General features: G+C 35.2%; 5 protein-coding genes and 1 long non-coding RNA gene across 9 annotated transcripts; 3 read left to right on the forward strand and 3 right to left on the reverse strand.

Moving 5' to 3' along the window:
- Positions 1-436: 436 nt before the first annotated feature.
- LOC110371767 (uncharacterized) lies at positions 437-5,734 on the reverse strand. The gene is made up of 8 exons (XM_049841198.2): positions 5,599-5,734; positions 2,832-3,020; positions 2,192-2,424; positions 1,533-1,801; positions 1,278-1,452; positions 973-1,117; positions 701-879; positions 437-618 (listed from the first exon to the last, which is right to left on the reverse strand). The coding sequence occupies exons 1-8, from the start codon at positions 5,637-5,639 to the stop codon at positions 437-439; spliced, it is 1,413 nt and encodes a 470-aa protein (XP_049697155.2). The 5' UTR covers positions 5,640-5,734.
- Positions 5,580-8,052, forward strand: LOC110371765 (protein lin-9 homolog). 3 transcript variants are annotated; one of them, XM_049840980.2, is made up of 2 exons: positions 5,580-5,689; positions 6,035-8,052. In XM_049840980.2, exons 1-2 carry the CDS (start codon positions 5,671-5,673, stop codon positions 7,732-7,734), a joined length of 1,719 nt encoding a protein of 572 aa, XP_049696937.1. In that variant the 5' UTR covers positions 5,580-5,670; the 3' UTR covers positions 7,735-8,052. The 3 variants fall into 3 exon arrangements, with proteins under 3 accessions (XP_049696937.1, XP_021183814.2, XP_021183815.1); XM_021328139.3 differs by having other exon boundaries at positions 5,686-5,788; XM_021328140.3 differs by lacking the exon at positions 5,580-5,689 and adding an exon at positions 5,805-5,941.
- Positions 8,053-8,709: 657 nt separating this feature from the next.
- Positions 8,710-11,291, reverse strand: LOC110371766 (nuclear pore complex protein Nup50). Its single transcript, XM_021328141.3, has 2 exons — positions 10,808-11,291; positions 8,710-10,492 (listed from the first exon to the last, which is right to left on the reverse strand). The coding sequence occupies exons 1-2, from the start codon at positions 10,973-10,975 to the stop codon at positions 8,921-8,923; spliced, it is 1,740 nt and encodes a 579-aa protein (XP_021183816.3). The 5' UTR covers positions 10,976-11,291; the 3' UTR covers positions 8,710-8,920.
- A 776-nt stretch (positions 11,292-12,067) lies between these two features.
- Positions 12,068-23,249, forward strand: LOC110371824 (uncharacterized). Of its 2 annotated transcripts, none has more exons than XM_021328227.3 (12): positions 12,068-12,536; positions 12,627-12,659; positions 12,737-12,802; positions 13,201-13,607; positions 14,065-14,208; positions 14,484-14,610; positions 14,687-14,773; positions 14,861-14,918; positions 15,000-15,107; positions 15,653-15,808; positions 16,386-16,661; positions 22,481-23,249. In XM_021328227.3, exons 1-11 carry the CDS (start codon positions 12,459-12,461, stop codon positions 16,655-16,657), a joined length of 1,536 nt encoding a protein of 511 aa, XP_021183902.3. In that variant the 5' UTR covers positions 12,068-12,458; the 3' UTR covers positions 16,658-16,661; positions 22,481-23,249. The 2 variants fall into 2 exon arrangements, with proteins under 2 accessions (XP_021183902.3, XP_021183901.3); XM_021328226.3 differs by having other exon boundaries at positions 12,069-12,536; positions 14,997-15,107.
- On the forward strand, positions 17,052-19,575 carry LOC135117450 (uncharacterized). Its single transcript, XR_010276919.1, has 7 exons — positions 17,052-18,028; positions 18,198-18,269; positions 18,455-18,515; positions 18,885-18,944; positions 19,031-19,114; positions 19,242-19,319; positions 19,436-19,575. It is a non-coding gene; the product is annotated as an uncharacterized LOC135117450 (long non-coding RNA).
- Positions 23,242-24,489, reverse strand: LOC110371826 (malate dehydrogenase). Its single transcript, XM_021328228.3, has one exon. The coding sequence runs from the start codon at positions 24,344-24,346 to the stop codon at positions 23,351-23,353; it is 996 nt and encodes a 331-aa protein (XP_021183903.2). The 5' UTR covers positions 24,347-24,489; the 3' UTR covers positions 23,242-23,350.
- Positions 24,490-24,606: the final 117 nt, after the last annotated feature.

The raw sequence follows: 24,606 nt of genomic DNA on the forward strand, positions 1-24,606 counted from the left end.
TATGCTATATTTTTTCTAAACAGTTCAATATAGTACGACAATCAGGGATCGTCTAGGGGGTGCCTAACGATCCCTGATTGTCGTACTATATTGAAGGTTAGTGATCGCAAGTATGCTATATTTTTTCTAAACAGTTCAATATAGTACGACAATCAGGGATCGTTAGGCACCCCCTAGACGATCAATTGCGCAATGATTATTAGCGCTAAAATTTTAATTGCACAATGTTATTGTGGGTTTCGGGACCGCCTTGGATTGGTCTGGATTACTCATGTGCAGGTGTTAAAACAACATGGCGATTGTGAGACACCACAAATTAAAGTAAATACCGTAATTAATCAAATAATATTTACTTATGTACTCATGAAATCATTTTCAGGTTTATTATAAATGCAATTATTGTACTCGGGTACTTCTTATGTAACAAATTAGAATTTTACTTTAAAAGACTCTCTCGTTCGCAGTGCAGACGATGGTTTCCACGACTATCTCTTTTGTCAAAAAAGAGAGGATCTACAAAAGAAGACCTGCGATGCCAAGCAACACATACTCCAGCGCAGTAACATGCCATAGATAGCGACAGTACAAATCCTAAATAAATTGAGTAGCGAATAAATTCTGAAACGAAGAAGATACCTAAGCTCGTGATTTTTGTTGAAATACCACAAATAAATAACATATATTGTGAGGAAATGTATACCTTGATTTAATAATTTCGATTTAGACACAACTCTTACTTCAAACTCTTGAATTTTTTTGCCGTTCACCGTACACGAATAATTTCCTTCTTCATTTTTTCTAATATGCAATATGTGCAAAGAATTATTGGCGTCTAGTGATATATGCGGTTCGTCTTCATTTTTACTCAGTACATTATTTCTGCAACAAAAAAAAACAGGAAGAGGAATGACAAGGTACTATATACAAAACGACTTTTAAAAAATGGGTAAAGAAACATAAATTAGCATTTACCTAAATAAAGAATTTAATACTTTTGTGTCTTTCAGCCATTGTAACTCTGTACTAGGAAATATATCCGAGCATAGAAGCGTAACATGACTGTTTTCTTCGACTAGTTTTGTAATTTTGCGTTTATCTTTATTTAATTTGGTTTTCGCTGAAAAATCAACCGTATCATTATATATTTCTTATCTAAGTAATTTCATTACATGATTATAGGTAGGTACTATCGGAACCTTTATAATATATAGCTTTATGTGAAATCATAGTTAATAAAAAGTACATAGTTAAAATAAAAATTACACCGATTGTGTTACCAGCACGCTTTGTGTAATGACATAGTTCCTGTGCTTCATACTCAGGTATATATCTAACAATTTTGCTTAATTCGGGGTGCATTTTGTTGAGTTGTAAAGAACGACATGGAATATCGTAGCCATCAGTTAAGTACGATATGGTTTTATTGTTAGCGAATGTATCTTTCGCTAGGTTCTGTAAAATAAACCATTTGGATAATTGTGTAAACTACTACAGAAGTAACTTGAACAATATTAAATTTTTAGAGTGTTTACCTCAAACGTAGTATTTATAGCAATGGGCTGTAAGCGACATCTACCCAATCTTTTACGTACACCTTTCTGGTGATCAAACTCTTTACAATCACCCCAGTTATCCCAGATTGTTATTAATTTGAAAGTTGTGTTAGAATCTCTCAGTGATTGAAAAAGTGCTTCTTCAGATGACTCTAATTGCTTGTTTAGAGGATCAAAGTAATTCCGTTTGTATTCGGCCCACTGGCCGAACGTTCCAAGTTTGGGACTAACATCAACCTTAAATATACCTAGTGAAATAAAAAAAAAACATCAATGCTGACAAAATCAATAACCACGATTACAAAAAAAAATTAGCACATTATTTTTTAACATGAACAAAACAAAAAAAAGAGTTTGAGAGTGAATTCTTGCTAAAATATGTGCCTAGGAGGTGATGGAGAAGCAGGTACATGGTGGCGAGTCCGAGGAAAGAATAAAATCTATATCAAATATAATATTAAAACGAAGCAAATTTTATGCTACCGTAATATTAGCCCGATATAAAGCCCGCTGTGACAAGTATGTAACTTAGCTTTATGTTGGAAAAATAATTTTCAAACCTGTTTAGCAGACAGATATTTTTTTTACCTCTGCATAGTATGATTGAACAGGACAGTCTTAAAATTTGAAGGACTTACCTTCAATAATGTACATGAACGCATTACCCTCTTCCATAAATTCAGGACTTTTACATATGTAAATTCCTGAATACTTTTCATTAAAATCATAAATAGTTAACTTATGAAAAGGGGTTATCAATAATTTTGTACCAACATCGTTCACTGGAATCTCTGTTAATATGTTACTCCTACTTTTTTGAATTCTTGGCCCATAAAACCATAATTTTGGATAGTAATCTTCTTTTGCCTTACTGAAAAAATATAACTGTAAAAAACTAAAAAGAAGAGCTGTAATAAAATAGCACAGTTTTATGTTCTTGTTAATGCGTGTTACTAGTATTGAGAAGAATAACTACGAAGCTTACATTTAACATTTATCAGGAGTTTGTAGCAACTACTTGAAAATTTTCTATAGACACACTTTACTTTAAATGCTCCCAAGACGATCAATTAAATTGCGCAATAATACGTAATATGTATACAAATTGGCTGTATAGCGTTAAGTTGATTAAGATTGAGCAATGACTTTTCGCAATAAAACGTTTTACTGAATAATGTTATTGTCAACCTAAGGACCATATTAATCAAAATAAATAGCAAAATAAAACTGATGTTATCATTAAGAATGTTGATAAAATAAATAAAAAAGCTTACATACCAAAAGTTACACAATAAGTTCACAGAATATCCTGTGACAACATCAATAATTCTTGGTCTTCTTTTAGCCATTTCAAAAACTGAATTATTTTCATAGCAAGCTGTTACTTCCAAATGATGTGAGGCGATTGCATAATTTGTAATGATATTGCTAATATAAATTAACATTGCCTGATAAAACACCCACATCCTGAAATATATTTCACATATAAAACATAGCAATATATTTCACATATAAAACATAGTAATATATTTCACATATAAAACATAGTAATATATTTCACTGTTCATATGGGTTAAAGTGATTGTAGGTGTAATTTGTAAGGTGCCAACAAAACGAATACTTAAATTGAGAAAAAAATAATTGCGCAATTTAATTGATCCTCTAGGAGCGCCTCATAAGTTGAACGTGCCACTGACCTTCTTTAAATAAAGAATAAAAAAGTGCCACTATAGACAAATAAATTGGCTGGGGCACTGCCATGCCCTCAGATTCTTCGCACCAGTGGCGTAGCGTGGGGGGGGCAAGGGGGGCACATTCCCCGGGCGGCAGCTTTTAGGGGGCGGCAAAAGTACTCAATTAAAAAAAAAATCGCAACTAGTATCTGCGCCGCTACATAAAACTGTTTAACAATAACAAAACACTAAATAAGAAAGTTGAAACTTTTTAAACTTAAAATTAATTATTGTTAAAATTTAGTACTTAAAACACACGTGACACTACATTTTACGTAATTTTGGTTTTGAGTTTTAAATAAAAAATAATTAAATATTTCGCGCTCGCTTCGCTCGCGTGTTCAGAAACTGTATGCGCTTAATTTAGCATTTGTCAACAAACAAAAAGTTAAGTACGTTTGGGCTAAATTTTACGTAATATTTGGTTTAAGTCCGATAAAAATTTCGCGCTCGCTTCGCTCGGGTATTCAGAAACTATATTATGGCCCTTGTTTTTGCTTTTGTCAACAAACAAAAAGTTAAGTACGTTTGGGCAAAATTTTACGTAATGTTTGTTTTAAGTCCGATAAAAATTTCGCGCTCGCTTCGCTCGCGTATTCAAAAACGATATGCCCTTATTTTTGCATCTGCCAACAAACAAAAAGTTAAGTACGTTTGGGCTAAAGTTTACGTAATATTTGGTTTAAGTCCGATAAAAATTTCGCGCTCGCTTCGCTCGCGCATTTGGAAACTACATAGGCAACTTTTCTTTATTTGCATTTGCTTATCTACACAACTGCCGACATGCGTTTAGCAGAGTGCTAATTTAGGTAAACCGATGAGGTGGTCCCCGACAAGACAAACTTTAGTTAAAGTGGTCCCTCATGACTAAAAGGTTAAGAACCACTGGTTTAGATAAACTTGAATGCTATAAGCAATACCTACCTAGATACAAGGCCAAATTTTACGCTTAGGTATAGTTCCATGGAAACTAGTTTAAGTGTTAGTCCCGTAAATTAAATTAATTTGTTAAACAGTTTAAAGTATATATACTTATAAGTACCTACATTTCAATTTTATATATACTTGTAGGTACCTACTTCGCTAGCCTGCGTACCTCAAAGAATTTTAAAACCTTCAAGAAATCAAGTAACAAAGACATAAAAGAAAAGTCTACTTGAGAACCTCCCACTTCTGCCAGGGCTGCGGATTGTTCGAAAGAGTTACCGCGGCTCTGGAACATAAAGCCTTCGACGGAACACGACGGTTTTGGTCAGTAAGAGTCTGACACTTCCTCACCGCTGCTAACCCACAGCGGGAAGGGTCATTTGATGATTTTTAACGTCGATACAAAAAAAAGTCCCTTTCTTTGAAGTCGGTTAAAAATGACAAACGGCCAGTAACACTTGTTAAAAAAAATACACGGGAAGGGGCGGCAAAATCGACAACTGCCCCGGGCGGCAGATACCCACGCTACGCCACTGCTTCGCACCTTTCTTGCGTCTCGGTGGCGGGGCGGCGCGGTGATTGACAAGATCAAATATTTAAAAATGTTTCCGTTGCCGCTTAGTGCACGTTGCCTCATATAATTTATATAATTATTACATAGTATAAAACAAAGTCGCTTTCTCTGTCCCTATGTATGCTTAAATCTTTAAAACTACGCCACAGATTTTGATGCGGTTTTGTTTAATACAAGAGTGATTGAAAAGAAAGGTTTATATGTATAATAACACCCATTTAATAGTGGAGAAATACTGTTTTTTGAGGTTTTGCACACGTGCGACGCCGGGGCGGGTCGCTTAGTAGTCGCGTAGTTTCATATAAAGAATATTTTGACGCGTCGCATCGCTCAGTTCCGCCTAGTGCGGTCACACCTTTAGATCGAACTCGTAGTCAGTCCCTTAGGCGCTCCCTAGACGGTCAATATAATTGCGCAATGTTGTGATTTTTATCGAAATATTGTGCGATTATATTGAACGTCTAGGGAGCGCCCTAAGTCTTAACACTTTTAAGATCAATGACTGGTAGGTAAGGTGTCCAAAATGTTGAAAGCAAATATCGACATCTAATTATCGTCAAATAGTTTTTTTCTGTCTCGTGATGTGACTTGGACACTTCGGATCATCATATAATAAGTCATTTGAACCTTATTCTTATTGTACTCCATTTACTTTCAATAGGTAGTAATTTTGTCTACTATTTCTGCTTTTATCATTCCTATAAAATCTTTTTGAACTATTTATTTCTACCGATTAGGTAAATTAATATTACTAAATACTAAAAATAATTCTGATTTTCTTTTAGTAATAAAGAGCTTGCGCTGTGCTTACTTCCCATTGTATCCGATCGTATTTGTTCTTGGCGCTCTCATCTTCAAATTAAATCAAATTTACTTCATCAACATGGCGGATAAATCAGAAAGTAAGTTTTGTTTATAATGTTATTTTATTAATTGTTCCACTGTTTCAACTATTAATAATGACTAGAAACAAATGCTTTTTTTTAAATGTTTACATACCAGTATGTATTTAAAATTCTTGTGTTCTCCTCTGAAGCTACGATTGTAATGTGGTTCGCTAGATTCAAAATTTGAAAAAATTCAAATTTTCAGCCGAAATGTCAATCAGTTTATTATTGGATCTGAGAATTAAAGTGTGCCGCATACTTTGATTTGTTAATATCTTTTAAAGAACAACGTTAACTGTGCTAATACACGCTAGAGATACCTTGATTGTGACTAATAAAAATTGTGTTATTTTTGTTTAGGAGAACACGATGAAGAGGATTTTTCGCCCAGATCCCATTACAGAGTTAAGGATGAACCAATGGATATGGATTTTCCAGAAGAAGAAGAAGAACCTCCAGCATTTGGTCCTGCCGCGCTTGGACTACATAGAGTCGGAACCAAGTTACCGCCAAAACCAGCACCAAGTGAACCCGTCCAAAAGTTGAATGCTCGTGGCATGCCAGCTCGTATACGAAAGAAAAACAGATTCATATTTGTTGATGATTTTGTGAATACATCACCTCCACGTCAGTCACCCAAACGAACCCCGAAAATTATATCAAAAACTCCTAATAAACAATCAAGTGCTAAAAAACAGAAGTCACCTTCTAAAGTTCAAAGGGCAAATGAAAAGTATGATGAGAAGTCTGAACCCGTTGGATCACAAGCACAAGACACAAAATCTGGTCACAGGAATGGAATGCGTTTAAGAAATCTTCTTAAATTACCCAAGGCTCATAAATGGGTATGTTTTGAGTATTTCTACAGTAACATTGATAAAGTGTTATTTGATGGAGAAAATGATTTCATGATTTGTTTGAGGGAATCTTTTCCCCAACTAAAAAACCGCAAATTAACTCAAGTGCAATGGTCTAAAATTAGGCGCATGATGGGCAAGCCACGGCGATGTTCCCAAGCATTTTTTGACGAAGAACGCAAAGAACTTGAAAGAAAACGTAAGCTGATTCGATTTATACAGCAAAGGAAAGCTGCTGATATCAGTGTTAAGGACTTACCAAATGAAATACCAATGCAATTAGTAGTGGGAACTAAGGTAACAGCGAGATTACGTAAACCTCAGGATGGTTTATTTACAGGATGCATTGATGCAGTTGATACATCCAATAACACATACAGAATAACTTTTGAACGCCCTAAACTGGGTACACATTCTGTGCCAGATTATGAAGTTTTATCTAATGAACCTCCAGACACTATTAGTCTATCCAGTATAACCAAGAAATTTCGCCCAAGATTTGTTCTCCAAGATATATTTAACTTGTATGAACCAACAAACAATAATTCTCAAGGTGACCCACTTATTGGTTGTTCAGACATAGCAAAACAAATAGATACCATTGGCAGTTACCCATTTGCCCTTTTAGAACTCATTGTCAAATTAAGAAGAATATTAAATGCTAAAAGAGACAAAATTAATTTATTAAAAGAATATAACTGTGATGCTGAAAAAAGGAAATCATTTGGCCAGAAGATGCCTGAGGACTTTGAAAGAAAATATGCTGCAGTTGTAATTGAGTTGGAAAAAATGAATATGGATTTACAAGATTATATTAATGATGTACAACAGTACTGTCAACAAATAGCTCCGGAGCCAAGTTTAGCTGCAATGTTAGTGCCTTCACATTTGAGAGAAATATGCAGAGAGAAAGCATCTTTGTTGGTTGAAAAAAATAATAATGGATCAGTCAAAGACCCCAATCTGATTGATCTTATCACAGATCTTATTGCTTTAATGCTTCAAGTAAAAAGTTTGTCAGATTCTGATCAAAATGCATATGAATTAACAGTTTTGCAAGGCACAATGGAACAAATTAAAATGAAGTTAGAACCACAACATCAAAAATTATTTCAAAATAATGTTGAGATTCATATGCACCTGATTCAAATGGGGCTAGGGCAAATGACTCCCAACAGTTATGTTGCTGGTAGTGTGCAATAAGATTATATTTTATTTGACATTGTGATCATTTGCTGGATGCTTAATGAATTTTATTTAAAAATAAATAAATAATATGTGAAATAATTTTGTCTTGGAAAATATACATATGTGGTGCATCATAGTTATCCTATGATTTAAACGTGAATTTCTAGTGGAAATGTTGTAAAATAAATAAATCATTTTTTAAGGAAATAAGCTTATTCTAGAATTGTAATTTATTAAGATTTGGTTACATGGTTTTGTGCTCTGTGCCATGAATAAGTACTGCCTGGTATTTACATGTGTAGCCAAGAAATAAAATATGACAAGTTTATAAAATATTGTATTATTTTAATCACAATATCTATTAGGTACCTATAGGAAGAGAAGACCTTGGATGCTGGTCGTGAGCAGTTTGCCATGAAGCAGTAGTTCCAAATAGGGCTGCCATCTCGAATTTCGACAAACCCGAACAAACATTTTAAAACACGGACATTTGGCACTTCATACCTGCTTTTCATAGAAATTTGCTGTAACACCGCGACCCGGGAGGACTTCTTGCCGTATCCGGATAAAATATGGCCTAGGTTATCCGGGGATAAACTAGTTTTCATATAAGTAGTGAAAGTAATATTAAATCGGTTCAGTATTTTAGGAACCTGTAGGGTACAAACAGAAAACAACTTATGTTACTAGCTGTTTCCCCGAGGTTTCACTCACATACCACCGTGATAAAATATAGCTTGTTACTTGGAAAGAATGTAGCTTTCCAGTAGTGAAGGAAATCGGTTCAGTAGTTTCGGAGCCTTTAGTGTACAAACAAACCAAAAAATGTTACCTCTTTATTACATTAGCATAGACTAAGCTTTAGTTTAGACTGACATTGTCCGCGTGAATTTATGTTTTTACTTGTTCCTGTTTCATTGTTGTCCAGCTGTTTTTATGCTGGGTTTGACTCAAACTCAGATTTATAGGTACACATAAAATTACTGGTACTTCTTATGCGATATGAATAGTTTTTTATTGAATGATCAAGGTCTACAATAATGTTATTACTGATTACAATACCATTCAGATAATTATGTAGAAAAAAAAATCATAAAAAATACAATTTCTGAACAAAATGGCTACTCTAGTCCAGCTATATTATAGTACAGTAAAAAGTTTATAACTAGTTAAGCATAAACTAACATAGTAGATTAAAACTTCATGTTTTATATTTGTTTAATGTTTCTAGTAATTCATCAGCTTCATCTGAAGTTTTCACCCTAATTAAGATTGGTGTTGGTGGGGGCTTTGATTCTGGTGTAGGTATGCATACCAACATAACATTATTTTTGCCCATGCGCTGTGTAGGGATCGCAGACACTAATATCAAGTTCACTAAAATAGTGCCCAAGTTAGTATTGGCTCTAACAAGTAGCTGATGTTTTCCACTTTCCTCTACTTTTTTTATGTATAATGTACCAACACCTTTGTCAACAAAATTACCATCTTTTTTAACAAATATTTTGCAGCGCTTATCATAAACAGAATTTTCTTCAACAACTGGTGTAAATTCCACTTTAGGTGGTGCATCTTCATCTTCATTGGCTTCTTCAGCAGTGTCTGTGTTTTGTTTTACATTTGAATTAAAGCTGAAAGGTTTTGCAATCCCGAAGGAAAATGGAGCTGCTGATCCATTGGCTGCTGTGGTGCTTGTGGTTGTGGCAAATGAGAAAGGAGAAGATGTTACCGCACTCGCAGTACTTGAAGTAATAGCACCAAATGAAAATCCTGCTGAGCTGGTAGTGATTGTACTTGAAGTGTTTGTAGATGAACCAACCCCAAACGAAAATGAGCCCGGTTTTTCAGTTGCTGCTGTTGGAGAACTTTGAGTAGCAAACAGTGATTTAGAACTTGGTGAAACATTAAAAATTGATGGTTTTGACGTCTCGTTTTGTGCTGCAGGCTTGCTAGCAATATTTCCTTCCGCATCACTTGTTGGATTTTTATCATCCAGTTTTTTGTTTCCTTCTTCTGAACCTTTATATTCTTCCTGTATTTCTTTTAAATACTTGTCATAATCTTTAAATATTGGTGAAAGTATACATAGAGGAGTTTGTTCCACATGTTTTTTTATCCAATCACAAACAGATTCATTCAAACCTTTTAGTTTTGAATAGTATTTCATCTTTTTATCATTCTTGGTATCTTCATTTTTTTTCTCTGTGTTATTAGCTTTTAATTCTGGTTTTGATGTCAAACCAAATTTGTTTTGTACAGCATTTGTGTTTGGCAATGGTGGGATTTTAAATAGAGTTGAATTAGAGCCTGAAAATGATGACTTTGCTACATTATCAGAACTGGTTGTTGGAATGTCAAATTTACTGGAGGTAACTGGTGCGCTAGATGATTTTGTAGAATCTGTATTGTTATCTGTTGAGCTGGTAACAGTCTGTACTTTGAATGGAGAATCATTGACAGTGGAGTCAGCTTTAGATGTACTAAATACTGAAGGCTGTGTACTTGGAGGTGTAATTCCAAAGAAGCCTGACGGAATTTGTGGAGAACCAAATGGAGACTTGGTTGGTGTTGTATTTGATTGATTGCCAAAACCACCGCTGCTTGGACTTGCAAGTGGCTTATTTGTAAACAAACTCGATGTCACCGATGAATCTGCCTTGCTGGATGAACCATTGTTGTCATTGCTTCCATTAGTTAATTTTGACAAGAAGTCAAAAGAGGCTGGTTGAGCTTTATTGAATCCACTAAATCCACTGAAGACACTTTTCTTTGGCTGAAATAAGTACAATCATAATTGTTAGACACATATAGCTAGTACAGTTAACATTACATTATGTGTTTATACATGTTGTTGACTCTGTGTATATAACCAGCCAGAAGTGAACCTTTTAATCTGAACTCAATTTCAATTCTCCCTTGAACATTTTAATCTGAACTATGTCCAGGGGAGTCATTGCTTTGGTAATTTATATGTATTCAGATTGTAGGCTATAAAACGGACATCAGACCAGAATATTTAAATGCTACGTTTATTTGTATGTCTTTAATTAGTTATTTTACAAGTTTATAAGTGAATCAATGAGCTTACCTCGTCACCAGTAACTTGGCTACGCCTTTTTGCAGTTCTGATAACACGTTTTTCAAGCATTTCCTTCGGCGCAATTTTGAAACTGCCCATTTCTTCATGGTCGGCGGGATCATCTTGATCCCAATTCTCATGGTTCAATTCAGTCGTAGCTTGACGTTTAACAGACATGCTGAAGGTAGTAAAACGATCTAAATAATATGAATACTCGTGGAAATACTATCCTTGTCGTGGCGCCAATCAAGATGAAAATTTCAGCATGAACATGTCGTTTTCAATCTGCCAAAATATTTTAATCTCAAGTATTATAGGTATTTGAATTCCGGCACGATACTGCTGTACACTTCTAGACTGAATTAAATAATAAATAAGTTAATATCTATTGTCAGAATCATTAATTTCAATTTTAAAATGAGTTTCACGTCTTTATTCCACAGGCCGACAGGCGACGACATTGATTTCGTTGAATGGAAGAATGAATGAATATAGATAATCGAAAAAATAGAATGAATGACAGTAAGTTGAAAGTCTCACACACCGAGGCGAGGCGAGGAAATATGCCGAAGATCCGTCCGTAAATCGTAAAAGTAGTTGGTATGAAAATCATTGGCTTGTAGGAGTAAGACTGAACAGTAAGATAGTGAAGAACTAAACAGTAAGATAGTGTGCAATATAAAACAATTTAAATATAATATGTTAGAGTAAATAGAGGTAGTATAAATATAATGATAGTATAATAATAAAGGTATATATGAATATAATAATATATATAAGTAAATATATAAGTTGTGCCTAAATATATAAGATTAACTAAATAGTTTGTAAGTAATTGTATATTAAAATTGCTGCGCCCTAACAGGGTATCATGTATGTACCTCTACATTTTATAACACCTTGTAACACTCATGATTGCAATAAATATTTGAAGTTTGAAGTTTTAAGTTGTGCCCTTGCATGCCAATATTACACAGCACAATTGTGCGGGACAGTTCGTTAAAAACAATCGAAAACAAATTCTAGCGCGATAACAATTAAGGAACGACTTTTACTGAAATTTGAATGCGTAGCAAAATTAATAGGAGATGAAATTAAATAAAGAAGACTGTCGCAACTCAGGCCCTAGCCTAGTAGTTTAGTAGCCCAAACCTGAAATACTCACGCACGCACCAACATTGGAGAGAGAGATAAAGAAAGAGTATGCCCTTTCTTTCAGTCATGAGAGCGTTCCAGTTTTACGATGGCATGCATATCTATCATAGAACATCTGTGCATGTACGTATGTATGACGAGTGCATGAACTTGTCAACGTGTGTGTGTGTGCCTGTGTGTGTAATTATTTCAATTCAACTCACTTCGTTGAATAAAGTTGCTATTTGTTAACATAATTTATAATCCATTTTGCTTCATATCGATTTATATTTAAAAAAAATATAGTAAATTGTTCAGTTTCCTTTGATTCCGTTATATAATAAACGTCCCGCGCAGTGTAAAGTTTCTGAAAGCGCAATAGTTATTTCGCGTTTTTGAGTGAAACAAGGAAGAGTTGTTTCTTCACGAACTGAACTATACTTTGATTAATTTTTATTATAAGTTGATAAATAGCTATAGGTTTTTAATGAATCTTGTTATTTAGTTTAATAAATCGAGATAAAACATGGAAGTTTCTAATGAAATAAAAGAAGATATTCGCAAAACCCAGTCGGACTTGAAAAATGCGATTCGAATCCATCAGGTTGGTTTTAATGATTGTAAATTACTTTTTATTTTTATTTAAGAAAATACAGTTTTGTAGTTTACTGATGTTTAACTGATTCTTTTTAAGGTTTGGGTTGCGCGCCTTCAAGAAGATGAAAACGTAAGTGATTGTTTTTTAAGCTATAAATAAATATGTTATTTATTCTTTGGAATAACATGAGTGTGCTTTGTTTGCAGAACATGCATCTTAGATCTAAAGTTAATGAAGCTGAGAAAGAAATAATCGCAATTGGACAAACTCAAGTAAGTTACATTTGTGAATTCTTGACTAAAAGTATGAATTTTAATTATCATGGTTTTTAGCAAACTCATGTGATTTGCAAATCTTCATCATTTTGCAGATAAAGTCTATATTACAATGGTTTTTATAGTTTTGTTATACCAAAAAATTTCATTAGTCATAAGATTTTGAACAATGCATCTGTACATGGGTAAGCACAGAAATAATTGGGAAAAAATATATATTCTTATGGTTTTTTAAATAGAACATGTATAGATACCCTTAATACCTTTATTTATACAGGATTATACAATAATGTAAACATAATTCATTATTTTGAATTTCTTTCACCACTACAAATTGTTTTCATTTATCACAAATAAATTAAACAAAAGTGTAGTAAATATTTTCTCTGTTGCAGAAACTAGTGGTGGACAGGCTACGTAGAGAACTAGAGCTGTACCAACAAAGGCTGAAGGCTCGTAACAAGCACATTAATATTGAAAATGACAATAGATATGTGGCACAACAACTAAGGGACCATCAAATACAATATCGTAGCAGAAATAGAACAGTATCATTATTGAAGCCATCTGTGCTCAATGAAATACATATAAAAACTGAAAACAACAGCGATGAAATAAAAGACAACAATGTATCCGATGTGGAGATTGAGATAAAGTTATCTAATGAGAAGGAAAACTCAAATCACAGTGAGGCTGATGATAAAGATAAATACCAGAGAAACTTTTCTCAACTGCCCAATGCTGTGCATGATAGTAGAAACAATTTTGTGAATGTCTTAAACAAAGTGAAAGAAGCATTTAGGTAAGTGTGTTTCAGAGGTTCTTTATTTAAAAAAGTCCAATCCTTGCAGTGGAAATTGATTTAAGTATTTTTCAATCCTTTTCTCGGTTTTATATGGTGCCTTTGAAGTGTACTTTAACCATCAAAATGTGTGTAAATATATCGGGCTTAAGGGAAGTGTTTCACTCATGATCAAACAACTTTCCCAAAGGAACTTTTTTTCATTCTCATTAGTTTAAACACAATACAGCAGCAGAGGTGGCACAAGTCCTAAGTTCAGTTTCAGACAGCTGTTTTGATAATAAGGTAAAGGGTAAAACTAGTGAAAATAAAAAAAAGGGTTTTTGGACAAGTTGTTTATAATAATCAGTAGAATCATGTGTCCACATGTCTATTCTTAATTACTAGTCACCCTATATCTACAATAAGATTTTTGTAACATTTTGAAAATTAAATTAAAATGTGTTTTATTTGGCAGTGGACCAAAGCACCAGGATAACAATGATTGGCAAGAGCAGAAGTCAGATTCAGATTCATCTCAAGCTGGTGAGCTTTCTCCGACGCCTTCGCCGCCACCGCTTCCTGAGCCTGGGGAGCCTGTCACCAAAGAGGTCTTTTTGAGGTAATATTAGATACTTATTACCACATGAAATACGATAAAAGAATTGAAGGAAGATATTACTCACTTGTTAATGAGTTGTATTATATGTTATTTTTTTATTGAAATTACAGTTGCGAGCAAAAAACATTACAATGTTTGATGTTCAATGTTTTCTTGATACTTTATATGGCGTTTTGAGCGAAGCTATGGCGACGCACTATTTGATGAAAAATCACTATACTGCTTCCAAAATCTGCAATGCTTGTACCATGATATTAAAATTTTAATCCTTTCAGACTGTTAGGTTTAATAACACCTTTACAAAGAGAGCTGTTAGAGAAAAAGCGAAATGAGCGTCGCAAGCGATCCACTACGAGTACTAACAGAAATGATTTCCTGTATGGGAACTATGAAATGTTACCTGTAAGTATAATAGCTACATTAATATCTATACACTCAAAATGTCCATCAACTCATTAGTTTTTTTTCTAATCAACAGAAAAAGAAGAAGTACAACCAGTTTCCATACTTGCAAACGCACAATGATCCTCCACAGACGAGGTCCGCAAAGCTACGAAAACAACAGGTATGTTTATACAATATTAAAATCAAAATATCGTTGGACAGAGGTATTATTTTCCCTATTGATTGATCATAATTTGTATTGTTTCAGTCGCAGAATAAAACGTCTCGCGAAGGCTCTCCGTCTGGATCTTCAACGGAAAATAAAGGTAAGGAAAACCATAGTGATTATATTGAGCCTAGATTGTGCCAAAATGTGATATTATTGATGTATTTTTTAATATTAGCAGGATGGAGCAACGGCAAGCCCGCGTGGGCGGCAACGTTGCCGGCGAGCTTATCTGTGGAACCTGTGTATGCAACACAGAAAAAAGCGTGTCATGTGTGTGGACGAAATGGTAAGTTGTTTCTAAATATTTTTAAATTGGATGCAATAGACTCCAAAATATTTAAGTTAAAATTACTTCTTATCTTTTTACTGAAGGGTTAAAGTGCCTTTTCTATTGTAATAATTATTATTTTTAATGAATTGTGTGACAGTCGATATGGTTAGGAAGAATGTTACTCGCGATATAATGGCAGATAAATGTAGCTTATGGAGCTCAGACAGAAACATTGTAGCTATCTATCAGTGAAAGAATTTTGGAAATCCGACCAGCGGCTTCAAAGATAACCTCTTTTTTTATCGATGGCTAAAATCATGAAACGACCCCACCGCTGTGGGTTGGCAGCGGTGAGAGTGTATCAGACTTTTACTGACTAAAAATCCATCGTGGTCCTTCGTACCAGGGCCGCGGTAACTCTTTCGAACATCCCTCAAGCCTCGGCGGGCCTTGGGTTGTTGGGACCCGCAAAAAGATACAAAGTTTACTTCTTCATAATATTAGTATAGATATGTGTGTGAGCGAGCGATGTGATACAAGTGACGTATGTGTGTTTGCAGACGTGGCGTCCCTGCTGGCGTGGTGCGCGGGCTGCGGCGTGTGGCAGCACACGGGCTGCGGCCGCGCCGGCGGAGACTGCGCCCGCTGCGCCGCCGCCCTGCCCGAGCCGCACCCCACCGCGCCCGACCCCGCCACGCACAAGCAGCTCTATAGAGGTACATACATGTGACACAGCACACGGGCTGCAGGCGGCGACTGCCTGCCCGAGCCGCACCCCACCGCGCCCGACCCCGCCACGCACAAGCAGCTCTATAGAGGTACATACATGTGACACAGCACACGGGCTGCAGGCGGCGACTGCCTGCCCGAGCCGCACCCCACCGCGCCCGACCCGCCACGCACAAGCAGCTCTATAGAGGTACATACATGTGACACAGCACACGGGCTGCAGGCGGCGACTGCCTGCCCGAGCCGCACCCCACCGCGCCCGACCCCGCCACGCACAAGCAGCTCTATAGAGGTACATACATGTGACAGCACACGGGCTGCCCAAGACGCACGGCTCTATATTTGGCTCAAAAATTATTTCCTTCCAGCTCTAGGCTACATAAAAGTGTTCAGGAAATAGATCGCAGGCGACCCATTTTTTTCCTAGCCTGCATTTTTTCACTGCTGGCCTCCCCATTTTGTCTCCACGCCCCTCGATCTTTGAAGTGTTCCCAACAATCACGGTTGTGGGCGTTCATAAAAAATAATAACAAGTAATTATTTAACTTGTATATTTTATTTCAGATAAACTAGCCGAGCGTAAAAGTTTACAAGAGAAGAATATAAAATTATGTGTGGAACTACGTAAACTTGAAATGAGAGCTGCAAGCCTGAAAGAGAATTTGGATGAACATAACGCAGAGAAAAGACAACTATTAGCTGACCAGATCAAGACTCAAAGAAACCTTCAGAAACTTCTAGACTTCATTAGTCAATTTAAAGAGACGTCGATAAGCATCCGTTCTACGTCCGTCAGTGAGTCTGGCAGCGAAATAAGTAAAAGTAATGAGGAATGAAGTTGTAAGTATTTCATGTTTATTTTTTCGTAGTACTTTGCCTGCATCTTTTTGTGGGTCTATGTCAGGGGCAGCCAACTTATTAAGACCCAAAATCTACTGTTTACTAAAAAAACTTGATTAATCTCAATTAAAAACTCCATAATTTAGTGCTTTGGACCATGAAAAAAAGGTCGCTAAAGGTCAAGGTCAAGCTAAAGGGCTAAAGGTCGCATGGCCATTCCTAGACTATGCCGTGCACTAAATATTAAGTGAGAGGTACCTACTTAAACTACTTACCGCGACTTTGGTGCATGCATGTTACTTCTGAAAACGGCCAATCCAACTTGTTTTTGAAAAGTGAGTTGACCACAAATAAATGCTTTTCTCTTCTATTCTCCGTACCTGGATAAATGGACGTAGTTAAGCAGAAAGGACTCAATCCACACTTTGGCCAAAATGGAGTTAAGTATGCCATCGTATTCCCGAGGGTCGAATCTATCATATAATGAAAACCCTAGCTTTAAAATGTACATTCAAACTAGTTTTTTCACTACTCCGACTCAATCCACAAGTATGAAGAGCATACAAAATGTATTCGCTGAAATAACTCAGTCCGCTTGAATTGTTTTTGAGTGATGAGATTGCTATGAATGTGTTCCTAAGGTCGATAAAACAGAATAAACTCAAACAGTTTGAATCCTTTCTAGGAATTAGTTTTGATTAGAAATATCATTTTACTAAATAACTGAAAAGACTCAAACAAATTGGGTCGTTTCCGTGATACAGGTTTACTGACATAAAATATATCTTTTTGTTTATCAGAAACGACTCAAAACACTTAAGATATTACAGAAAAAGAGCTTTTGTTGAAAAGCGCATTTAATATCAAATAATTTAGAAATGACTCAAGCAGAATGAGTCGTTAGTAAGATATAGATGTTAGACTGATAGTCATATAGATTTGATTGAATTGAAACGACTTAAAAAATTTGGTATAAAGTTTATGTAATAATAAATCAATTTCTATTTTATTTAGAAGGACTCAAACTACCTATTTCCCTTTTGTGAATCAGGCCAAGTAGTGTAATGAGTTTGGAAACTATGGTCTGCAATAAAATTATTTAGTCATGCGTTGTTTTGATGTCTTAAAAATAAGAGTAAACACAACTTTCCAGAGATTTTTATAGTGGCAACATTTTGTTGGTAAATAATTCTCAAAAACTGGCAACTCTGCCATTTTATCTCACCTTGGGCTGGTAGACGCGTGTTTTGTTTTATTTCATTTTAAGTATATGAAACAAAAGAAGTGTATTAAAATGCGACGAATTGATCGAATTTTGTTTAGTGCCTTGGGACATAAGATTAACGAAAATACTGAATTTTTAGATGGTAAGTACCTAATATTCACAAGATTCATTTCTAACCTCATAATTTGCTATTGCATATATGTATTAATACTTAAGTAATGGCCATAAAGAAGAAACTGTAACCATTTCTTACCATTATTTTATTGTATAAATCATAACAATCCAATGTAACATTTTTTTATAATGAACAGAGAGTGGCTTGGAAGAGATTTCTGCAGCGGAGACTGTGCTGGAATCTGTAAACGATGACGTAGTTCCAACAGGTATTTTATACATAGCTAACTAATATTTTTAAAGATTTGTATCCTATCTAATGGATCCTATTATTGTTTGCAGAAATAACTTTGTTTTTCATAGACTTACTATGAAGTGCAAATTAAATTTTACTATAGATACTGAATTTGTTTAAGAACTAAAGTAAGATGTTGATTTTATTAATTTTTTCCAGCTGTAAACTGACGTGACGATCAATCAACATACTGAGTAAATTTAGTTACCTACCTATCTGGGTATTTCCGTCAATACTTTTTACAATCTACCTGCATAAGAATTGCTAGTGTCCTATTTGTATTGTCTGTTGCACTTTTTGTTATGGTTTGCGGTATTCATGATAACATATTATTTTATTATTTTTTAATGGTTAAAAAAAAATGAGAATTAATATAGCATGATCAGCTGTAAGGCTACAGGGTATAATGTTTGTGGGATTTTGCTGTACTAAACGCTATAGTTTTGCCTTTTTTTGGTTTATGTTTGATTCCTTTTAACTACTAATGTCTAATAAAATTGCACCAACTAAGCTTTACGCGTATGCCTTAGCCTACGAGCACCCTATTTACTAATTCAATACTTCTACTATGACAACTCTCAATTTGTAGAAATACCTGAGACTTCTTCAGAACTTGAAACAGATGCGTCCAAGGACATCAACTGCAAAGGTATCTGAAAAAATTGACTATGATATGAATTAAAGGCCTAACGAATAGCATAGTTGAGTGATTAATGATATTTTTTACATTTTCAGATGACGGGTTTCAAGATAATAGTATTTATTTGCGCTCTTCAGCGACTCCGGCTGTAACTAAAGTGGATGATATTACGAAATCAGGTGGGTTTACCACAATTCACTTGTTGTGCATATATGCATATACACATACACACAACATGCACGCACAGAACAAAATGGAAATGAACTTACTTTTTATTCCTCACTATCCACTTTCTCTTCCAACTAGATGTTGAATCTCCAGCTGCCCCTCTGTACTCTCCATTGACACCACTTGTGACTTTGCGCAAAACCATAGCGGAAACATGTAAGTCAATAAAACTTATTCCTATTTGATTTTCTTCTTAACTTCACCATGTAAGAAAATGAGCAAGCTAAGGTGACTGCTATGATTCTTATACGCTATTCTACTGGTTTCATCAGGTCTTGACTCACCAGCTGCTCCTGCATATTCTCCACTAACTCCTCTTGCTACGCGGAAAGAAGCTGAAAAAAATAACTCACCAATACCACCAATGTCACCGAGTACATTAGAGTTATTCGAAACCCTCAATCAAGATTTCTCTACAGTTGGTCATGCGTATATGGACCTTAAAGAAGATGGAGACTACGACAATGATACTGAATCTGATTATGTACCTGATAGTGGAGAAGAAACTGATTCTTCGTATTCATCTGTAAAACAAAAAAGAAGGAAGAGCGTTGAAATTCCTGAGAGTGACAGTTCGGAAAATGAACCTGTAACGGAGGGTTTGATTCAAACTCATGTTGCTATGGTGCACGATAATCAGAGTAAAACTGACAGAACCCCACAAATGCGACATGATGATGAAAACCAATTAATTGTTACTAATGCCGTTTACGATGATATAACGGTTGGTGAAATAATTTCAATTTGTCAAAGCTCTGAAGTTCAACCCGAACCTGAAGTCGCCCATCCTATTACTGAAAATAATGACGCATTGCAAACTAAGGGTCGCTCCAAATGTGGACGCAAAAGAAAACATCCAGAATATTGTATCTCTGAGAAGAAGAGTAGGAAATACATGAATTTACCATATCATGTCAAAGACAAACTAGTAAAATCAAAAGTATTCTATGATTATACGTGCACTTGCAAGCAACGTTGTCATTTACTTGTTCCAACAGAAACACGAAGACAAGAGTTTGATAGGTTTGTAACATTGGGGTCCTATGAAGCTCAGCTGTTATTTATTTTGAATAGTGTCAAAGAATCTGAAAAAGCTCGATCATATATTTTAACCAAGAGCAAAACCGGCAAAAACAAACCTCGACAGTATCGAAGAAACTACTATATTGGCGAGAACGTCGTCTGTAAGCAAATGTTTTTGAAAAATTTTCAAATATCGTCTAAAAGAGTTGACATATGTTTGACCAAAAAGCGAACAGATGAAACTTTCAACGACAAAAGGGGTTTAAAACAAGGTGGTTGGAACAAGACTCCTGAAGAAGACATCGATTTTGTCAAAAATATTATTAATTCCCTCCCAAAATACGAATCTCATTACAGAAGAGAACGAAACAATGGCACGCAATATTTAAAACTAGGTATGACTATCCAAAAAATTTACGACATCTACCTTGAAGAATTCAAAAAAGTGTACGGCAGCGAGAAAAAATTCGTCTCTTTTGCTACCCTGAAGCATATATTTTATACGAATTTCAATCTCCGTTGTAAATCGTTAAAAAAAGATACATGCAAGAAATGTGATTTATTAGCCCTAGAGATCAAGAAGTGTTGTGTACCAGAAGAAAAAGAACAGTTAATTCTACAGAGAGATTTACATCAAAGGAGAGCGGAAGAATTACGTAAGCAAATGTCTCAAGACATGGCTCGGGCTAAAACAGATCCCAAATTTGAATGTCTTACCTACGATCTAGAAAAAACGCTCCCATTACCCCGAATACCGACTAACATAGTGTTTTACAAACGTCAGCTTTGGGTATACAATGCTGGGATTCACGTTGGCTCTAACGACCAAGGACGATGTAACATCTGGGTTGAAGGTGAAGCCGGACGAGGAGCCCAAGAAGTTGGCTCGTGCCTCATTAATTTCATAAAAAAAGATATGAAAGATGGCGTAGAGAATTTAGTCCTTTGGAGCGATTGCTGCGGAGGACAAAATAGAAATATTAAAATAATCCTGATGCTAAAAACTGTACTCAATAGCCATCCAAATCTTGAAACGATAACTTTCAAATATTTAGAGTCCGGCCATTCTTTTTTGCCTAATGACACTGACTTTAGCAAAATTGAATGTGAGCTCAAGCATCATGAGCGCATTTACACCGCAGAAGAATACATGAATATCATGAAAATCTGTAAAAAGAAAAATCCCCTTCAGGTCATCAGAATGAATAAACAACATTTTTTAAGCACAAAACACATTGAAAAAAAAATAGTTAACCGCAAAATATGTACAAATAAAAATAAAGTAAACTGGTTGAAAACTAAACAAATTTTATTGAAAAAGGAAGATCCATATTTAATTACTATGACGTTAGAGAGTGGAGAAATTCAAAACCTGGATGTGTCGAAAAAAAGCAAAGGGATTTCTATCCAATTTTCAGAAGAAGATTTTGACGTTCTTTGGCCCCAGGGCAAAGCCATTCCTCAAGCAAAGCTCGAAGATCTCAGATCCATGTATTCCTTAATACCCGAAGACTGTCACGCATTTTATGATAGCCTTAAAGGAAACTGTACCAGTGAGTATGTTGATGGATACGGGCCATCTCTTGATTTCGACCTGGAGGAAGACAGTTAATGGTCAACTTTTGAACTGTTTTTGTTATTTTTTTTTAACGTTTGTATATTTTTTTGTCATTTTTACGTAATTAGGTTAGTGTTATGATTAAGCTCAATTTAATATACAACTCTTTTATATACACTTGTTTTATTTTTTTTATTTAATTATTTTCTAGTCAATGGGTAGTTTTGAGTCCATACTGAGAAATAAAAAAAAAGATATCAGTCTTTCAAACATAAGTTTATTTGTAAGGACTCAATCCACATTTTACTAATTATTTCAAAATCTATAGAAAAATTTAATAATAAGTTGATGGTCAAATAAAATATAAGATACCTTCTTAGTAACCACGGGTTACTAAGAAGGTAATAATATTTTAAAATATTTTCCATTTTGTTAGAGAAATTACAGCTAAAACTTTAAACGCAATTATCTCAAAAGTAACTTTTTGTGGAGTGAGTCCTTTCTGCTTAACTACGTCCAAATATATATATAGCCAATCAGGGTTAAGTAGCTTTCTATTTTTTTTTGTGAACAGTCCAGTGGTTTTTGAGTTTATTTGTTACATACTTATCTTTCTTTATTAGAGTAATAATGTATAAGGAACAACCAAATTGATGATTTAACAATGTTTGTATATTTTACTTTTATATTAGGTTTATGATAAGGTTGCAGTAAACTTATAACTTGATTGTTACAGGTTTAAGGTCTGATGCGTCTCTTCGTGTTCGTGATTCGTGGTCGGTGTTGATGTTAATTATATTGATTATGGTTTTACTATGGAGTTACAGTAGTCTCAATGTAGTGTTTTTTGGACTCCCGATTAATTTCGTTATCGGAACATGTGGACATTTTCAATTAAGTTTGTTTTTACTTACTTGTATCAAATTATATATTTCACGAGATTTTTTATTGTTATGTAATTACTCTCTACAGAGTTTCTTATATCAGAGTCAAATTACTGGAAATGTATTATTTGAAATGTGGAAGTGAAAGTAGTTCAGAAGTAGTACGTATTCTATCACGATTTGTCTTGATCGGGTGGATATAAATCAATTCTATTAAATAAAATCAAATAATTAGCCAAAAGTGAAGTGTTCAGTATTTGATTCCTAATTTAGTGTAGATGTAGTAATTGTCAGTTAGATGTAGAATTAATTTTGTTGCAACAACTAAGTTTTAGTTTAAACGTTGTTTGTAATGTATTCACCGTTTTATAATCAAGTGTCCGTCCTTTTCTAAGTTAAAATATTTTTAGTATACAAGTAGAAAAGGAAGCCAAGATTTTGTAATTAAGACAACAAACAACGTTTACTAAGAAATATGGATACTGTCCATATGTTAATCAACCTTAAATTGTTCTCTGTGATATGATTATTTTTCGTTAGGTTGTTAATAGTACAAACGTACTTTGTATGAAATCCCTAATTGTAATACCTTATGTAAATAAATATTCGTAAATTGGTTAATATTTTTTTATTGAAACGGGTGAGACGATATGTCACATGATACTCATTTATGCAGTTCAACAAACAACCTGGATAGTTCAGTACTCTATGAATTTATTTTTTTAGGCTAGTTCTAATACTTTTTTCCCTTTTAATACATCTCTGCGTAACTCGTCAAAGCTACGTTCCAGCAACTGGCATTCGTACTGCGTGAGAGATGTATACCTCTGCATCTCTTTAACTCCCACGTGGTTGATATGTACCAGACCGCCGAAGTATGAAGTACCAAAGTCGTTGTTCTCTATGAAGGCGTTCACTCTCGCTGGTCGGCCGTCTAACGCATCCAGCACGCTTCGAGTGAACAGCAGTGCGCTGAATGCAACCGACAGAATTGGTGAAAATCCTCTCTTAGCCCTTAATATCCTGTCGTCTGTCTTTCGGAACTTCAAAGTGAACTCTTGTGACATTTTAGCGTCGAACGCTGAATCGGGTTGACTTTGTGAAAGAAGAGGGATGGCAGTTTTGTCAGAATGCCCGCCGATCACAGGTACCATGCAGTTGCGAGGGTTAAAGTTATGTTGAGCCGCATATAGTGTCTGAGCACGTAGCGCGTCTATGCCAGTTATACCGAATAATTTTCGCGGGTCATATTCTCCATGGTTTCGTAAGACCTCGGCAGCCATTGGAATAACACTGTTAATTGGCTCTGTCACGATACCCAGAAAAGGCATCGGTTCTAATTTGGCTACTTTCGTTGCTAACGTTTTTACAAAAGATGTATTTGCTGACAACCATAGTTTTTCAGTTATACCTGGCTTTCGGATGAGTCCTCCTGCGCCTATTACAATGTGAGCATTTTTGAGAGCTCTATCCAGAGTATCTTCGCCAGTATATCCTTGTAGGTTAGCCTCAGTAGGTATGTGCGATAAATCCAACACAACGCCGGGTGTTTGTCCTCGGGTGTCGTGCACCACGAGCTTGGTGATGGCAGGTTCAGCTCGGAGCAGTAAACATAGTGTTTGTCCAATATCGCTCGCACCGCCGACTACGGTCACTTGATAATGCTTCTTGCTTGTCGCATATACTTGAAATAATTTTCTGCTTATTAATTTATTCATTTTGGCGACAAAAATATTTTATCATTACATTTAAATTAGCCAAATCCCTCTTCCCAACCCACGACAATTTGGGGATTTTAATGTATTTTAAATTGACTAACCAAAATTTGACGTTAGGAACATATTGATGGAAATTGTTGACATTAAAAAGAAACGTAAAATACAGCCGGAAAATGTTAAAAAATAAGTTAGCTTTGATTTGTGCCTCATGCAAAGAGTTCTATCATTACAGATGCAATGCTTTTCTGATCTATTCTGCA

Source organism: Helicoverpa armigera, chromosome 10 (assembly GCF_030705265.1).
Source record: "Helicoverpa armigera isolate CAAS_96S chromosome 10, ASM3070526v1, whole genome shotgun sequence".
Lineage (NCBI taxonomy): Eukaryota > Metazoa > Arthropoda > Insecta > Lepidoptera > Noctuidae > Helicoverpa > Helicoverpa armigera.

What these genes read in the sequence shown, in the direction of transcription:
- LOC110371826 (XM_021328228.3), bottom strand. Translation starts at nt 24,346, where the DNA reads ATGAATAAATTAATAAGCAGAAAATTATTTCAAGTATATGCGACAAGC.
- LOC110371766 (XM_021328141.3), bottom strand. Translation starts at nt 10,975, where the DNA reads ATGTCTGTTAAACGTCAAGCTACGACTGAATTGAACCATGAGAATTGG. An exon ending in GCCAAGTTACTGGTGACGAG is followed by an intron (nt 10,493 to 10,807) that starts GTAAGCTCATTG and finishes TACTTATTTCAG; the next exon opens with CCAAAGAAAAGTGTCTTCAG.
- LOC110371824 (XM_021328226.3), top strand. Translation starts at nt 12,459, where the DNA reads ATGGAAGTTTCTAATGAAATAAAAGAAGATATTCGCAAAACCCAGTCG. An exon ending in AAAGTGAAAGAAGCATTTAG is followed by an intron (nt 13,608 to 14,064) that starts GTAAGTGTGTTT and finishes TTTATTTGGCAG; the next exon opens with TGGACCAAAGCACCAGGATA. An exon ending in GCACAAGCAGCTCTATAGAG is followed by an intron (nt 15,809 to 16,385) that starts GTACATACATGT and finishes ATTTTATTTCAG; the next exon opens with ATAAACTAGCCGAGCGTAAA.
- LOC110371767 (XM_049841198.2), bottom strand. Translation starts at nt 5,639, where the DNA reads ATGAGAGCGCCAAGAACAAATACGATCGGATACAATGGGAA. An exon ending in GTTCATGTACATTATTGAAG is followed by an intron (nt 1,802 to 2,191) that starts GTAAGTCCTTCA and finishes TTATTTCACTAG; the next exon opens with GTATATTTAAGGTTGATGTT. An exon ending in TCATTACACAAAGCGTGCTG is followed by an intron (nt 1,118 to 1,277) that starts GTAACACAATCG and finishes TTGATTTTTCAG; the next exon opens with CGAAAACCAAATTAAATAAA.
- LOC110371765 (XM_021328139.3), top strand. Translation starts at nt 5,761, where the DNA reads ATGCTTTTTTTTAAATGTTTACATACCA. An exon ending in TTTTAAATGTTTACATACCA is followed by an intron (nt 5,789 to 6,034) that starts GTATGTATTTAA and finishes ATTTTTGTTTAG; the next exon opens with GAGAACACGATGAAGAGGAT.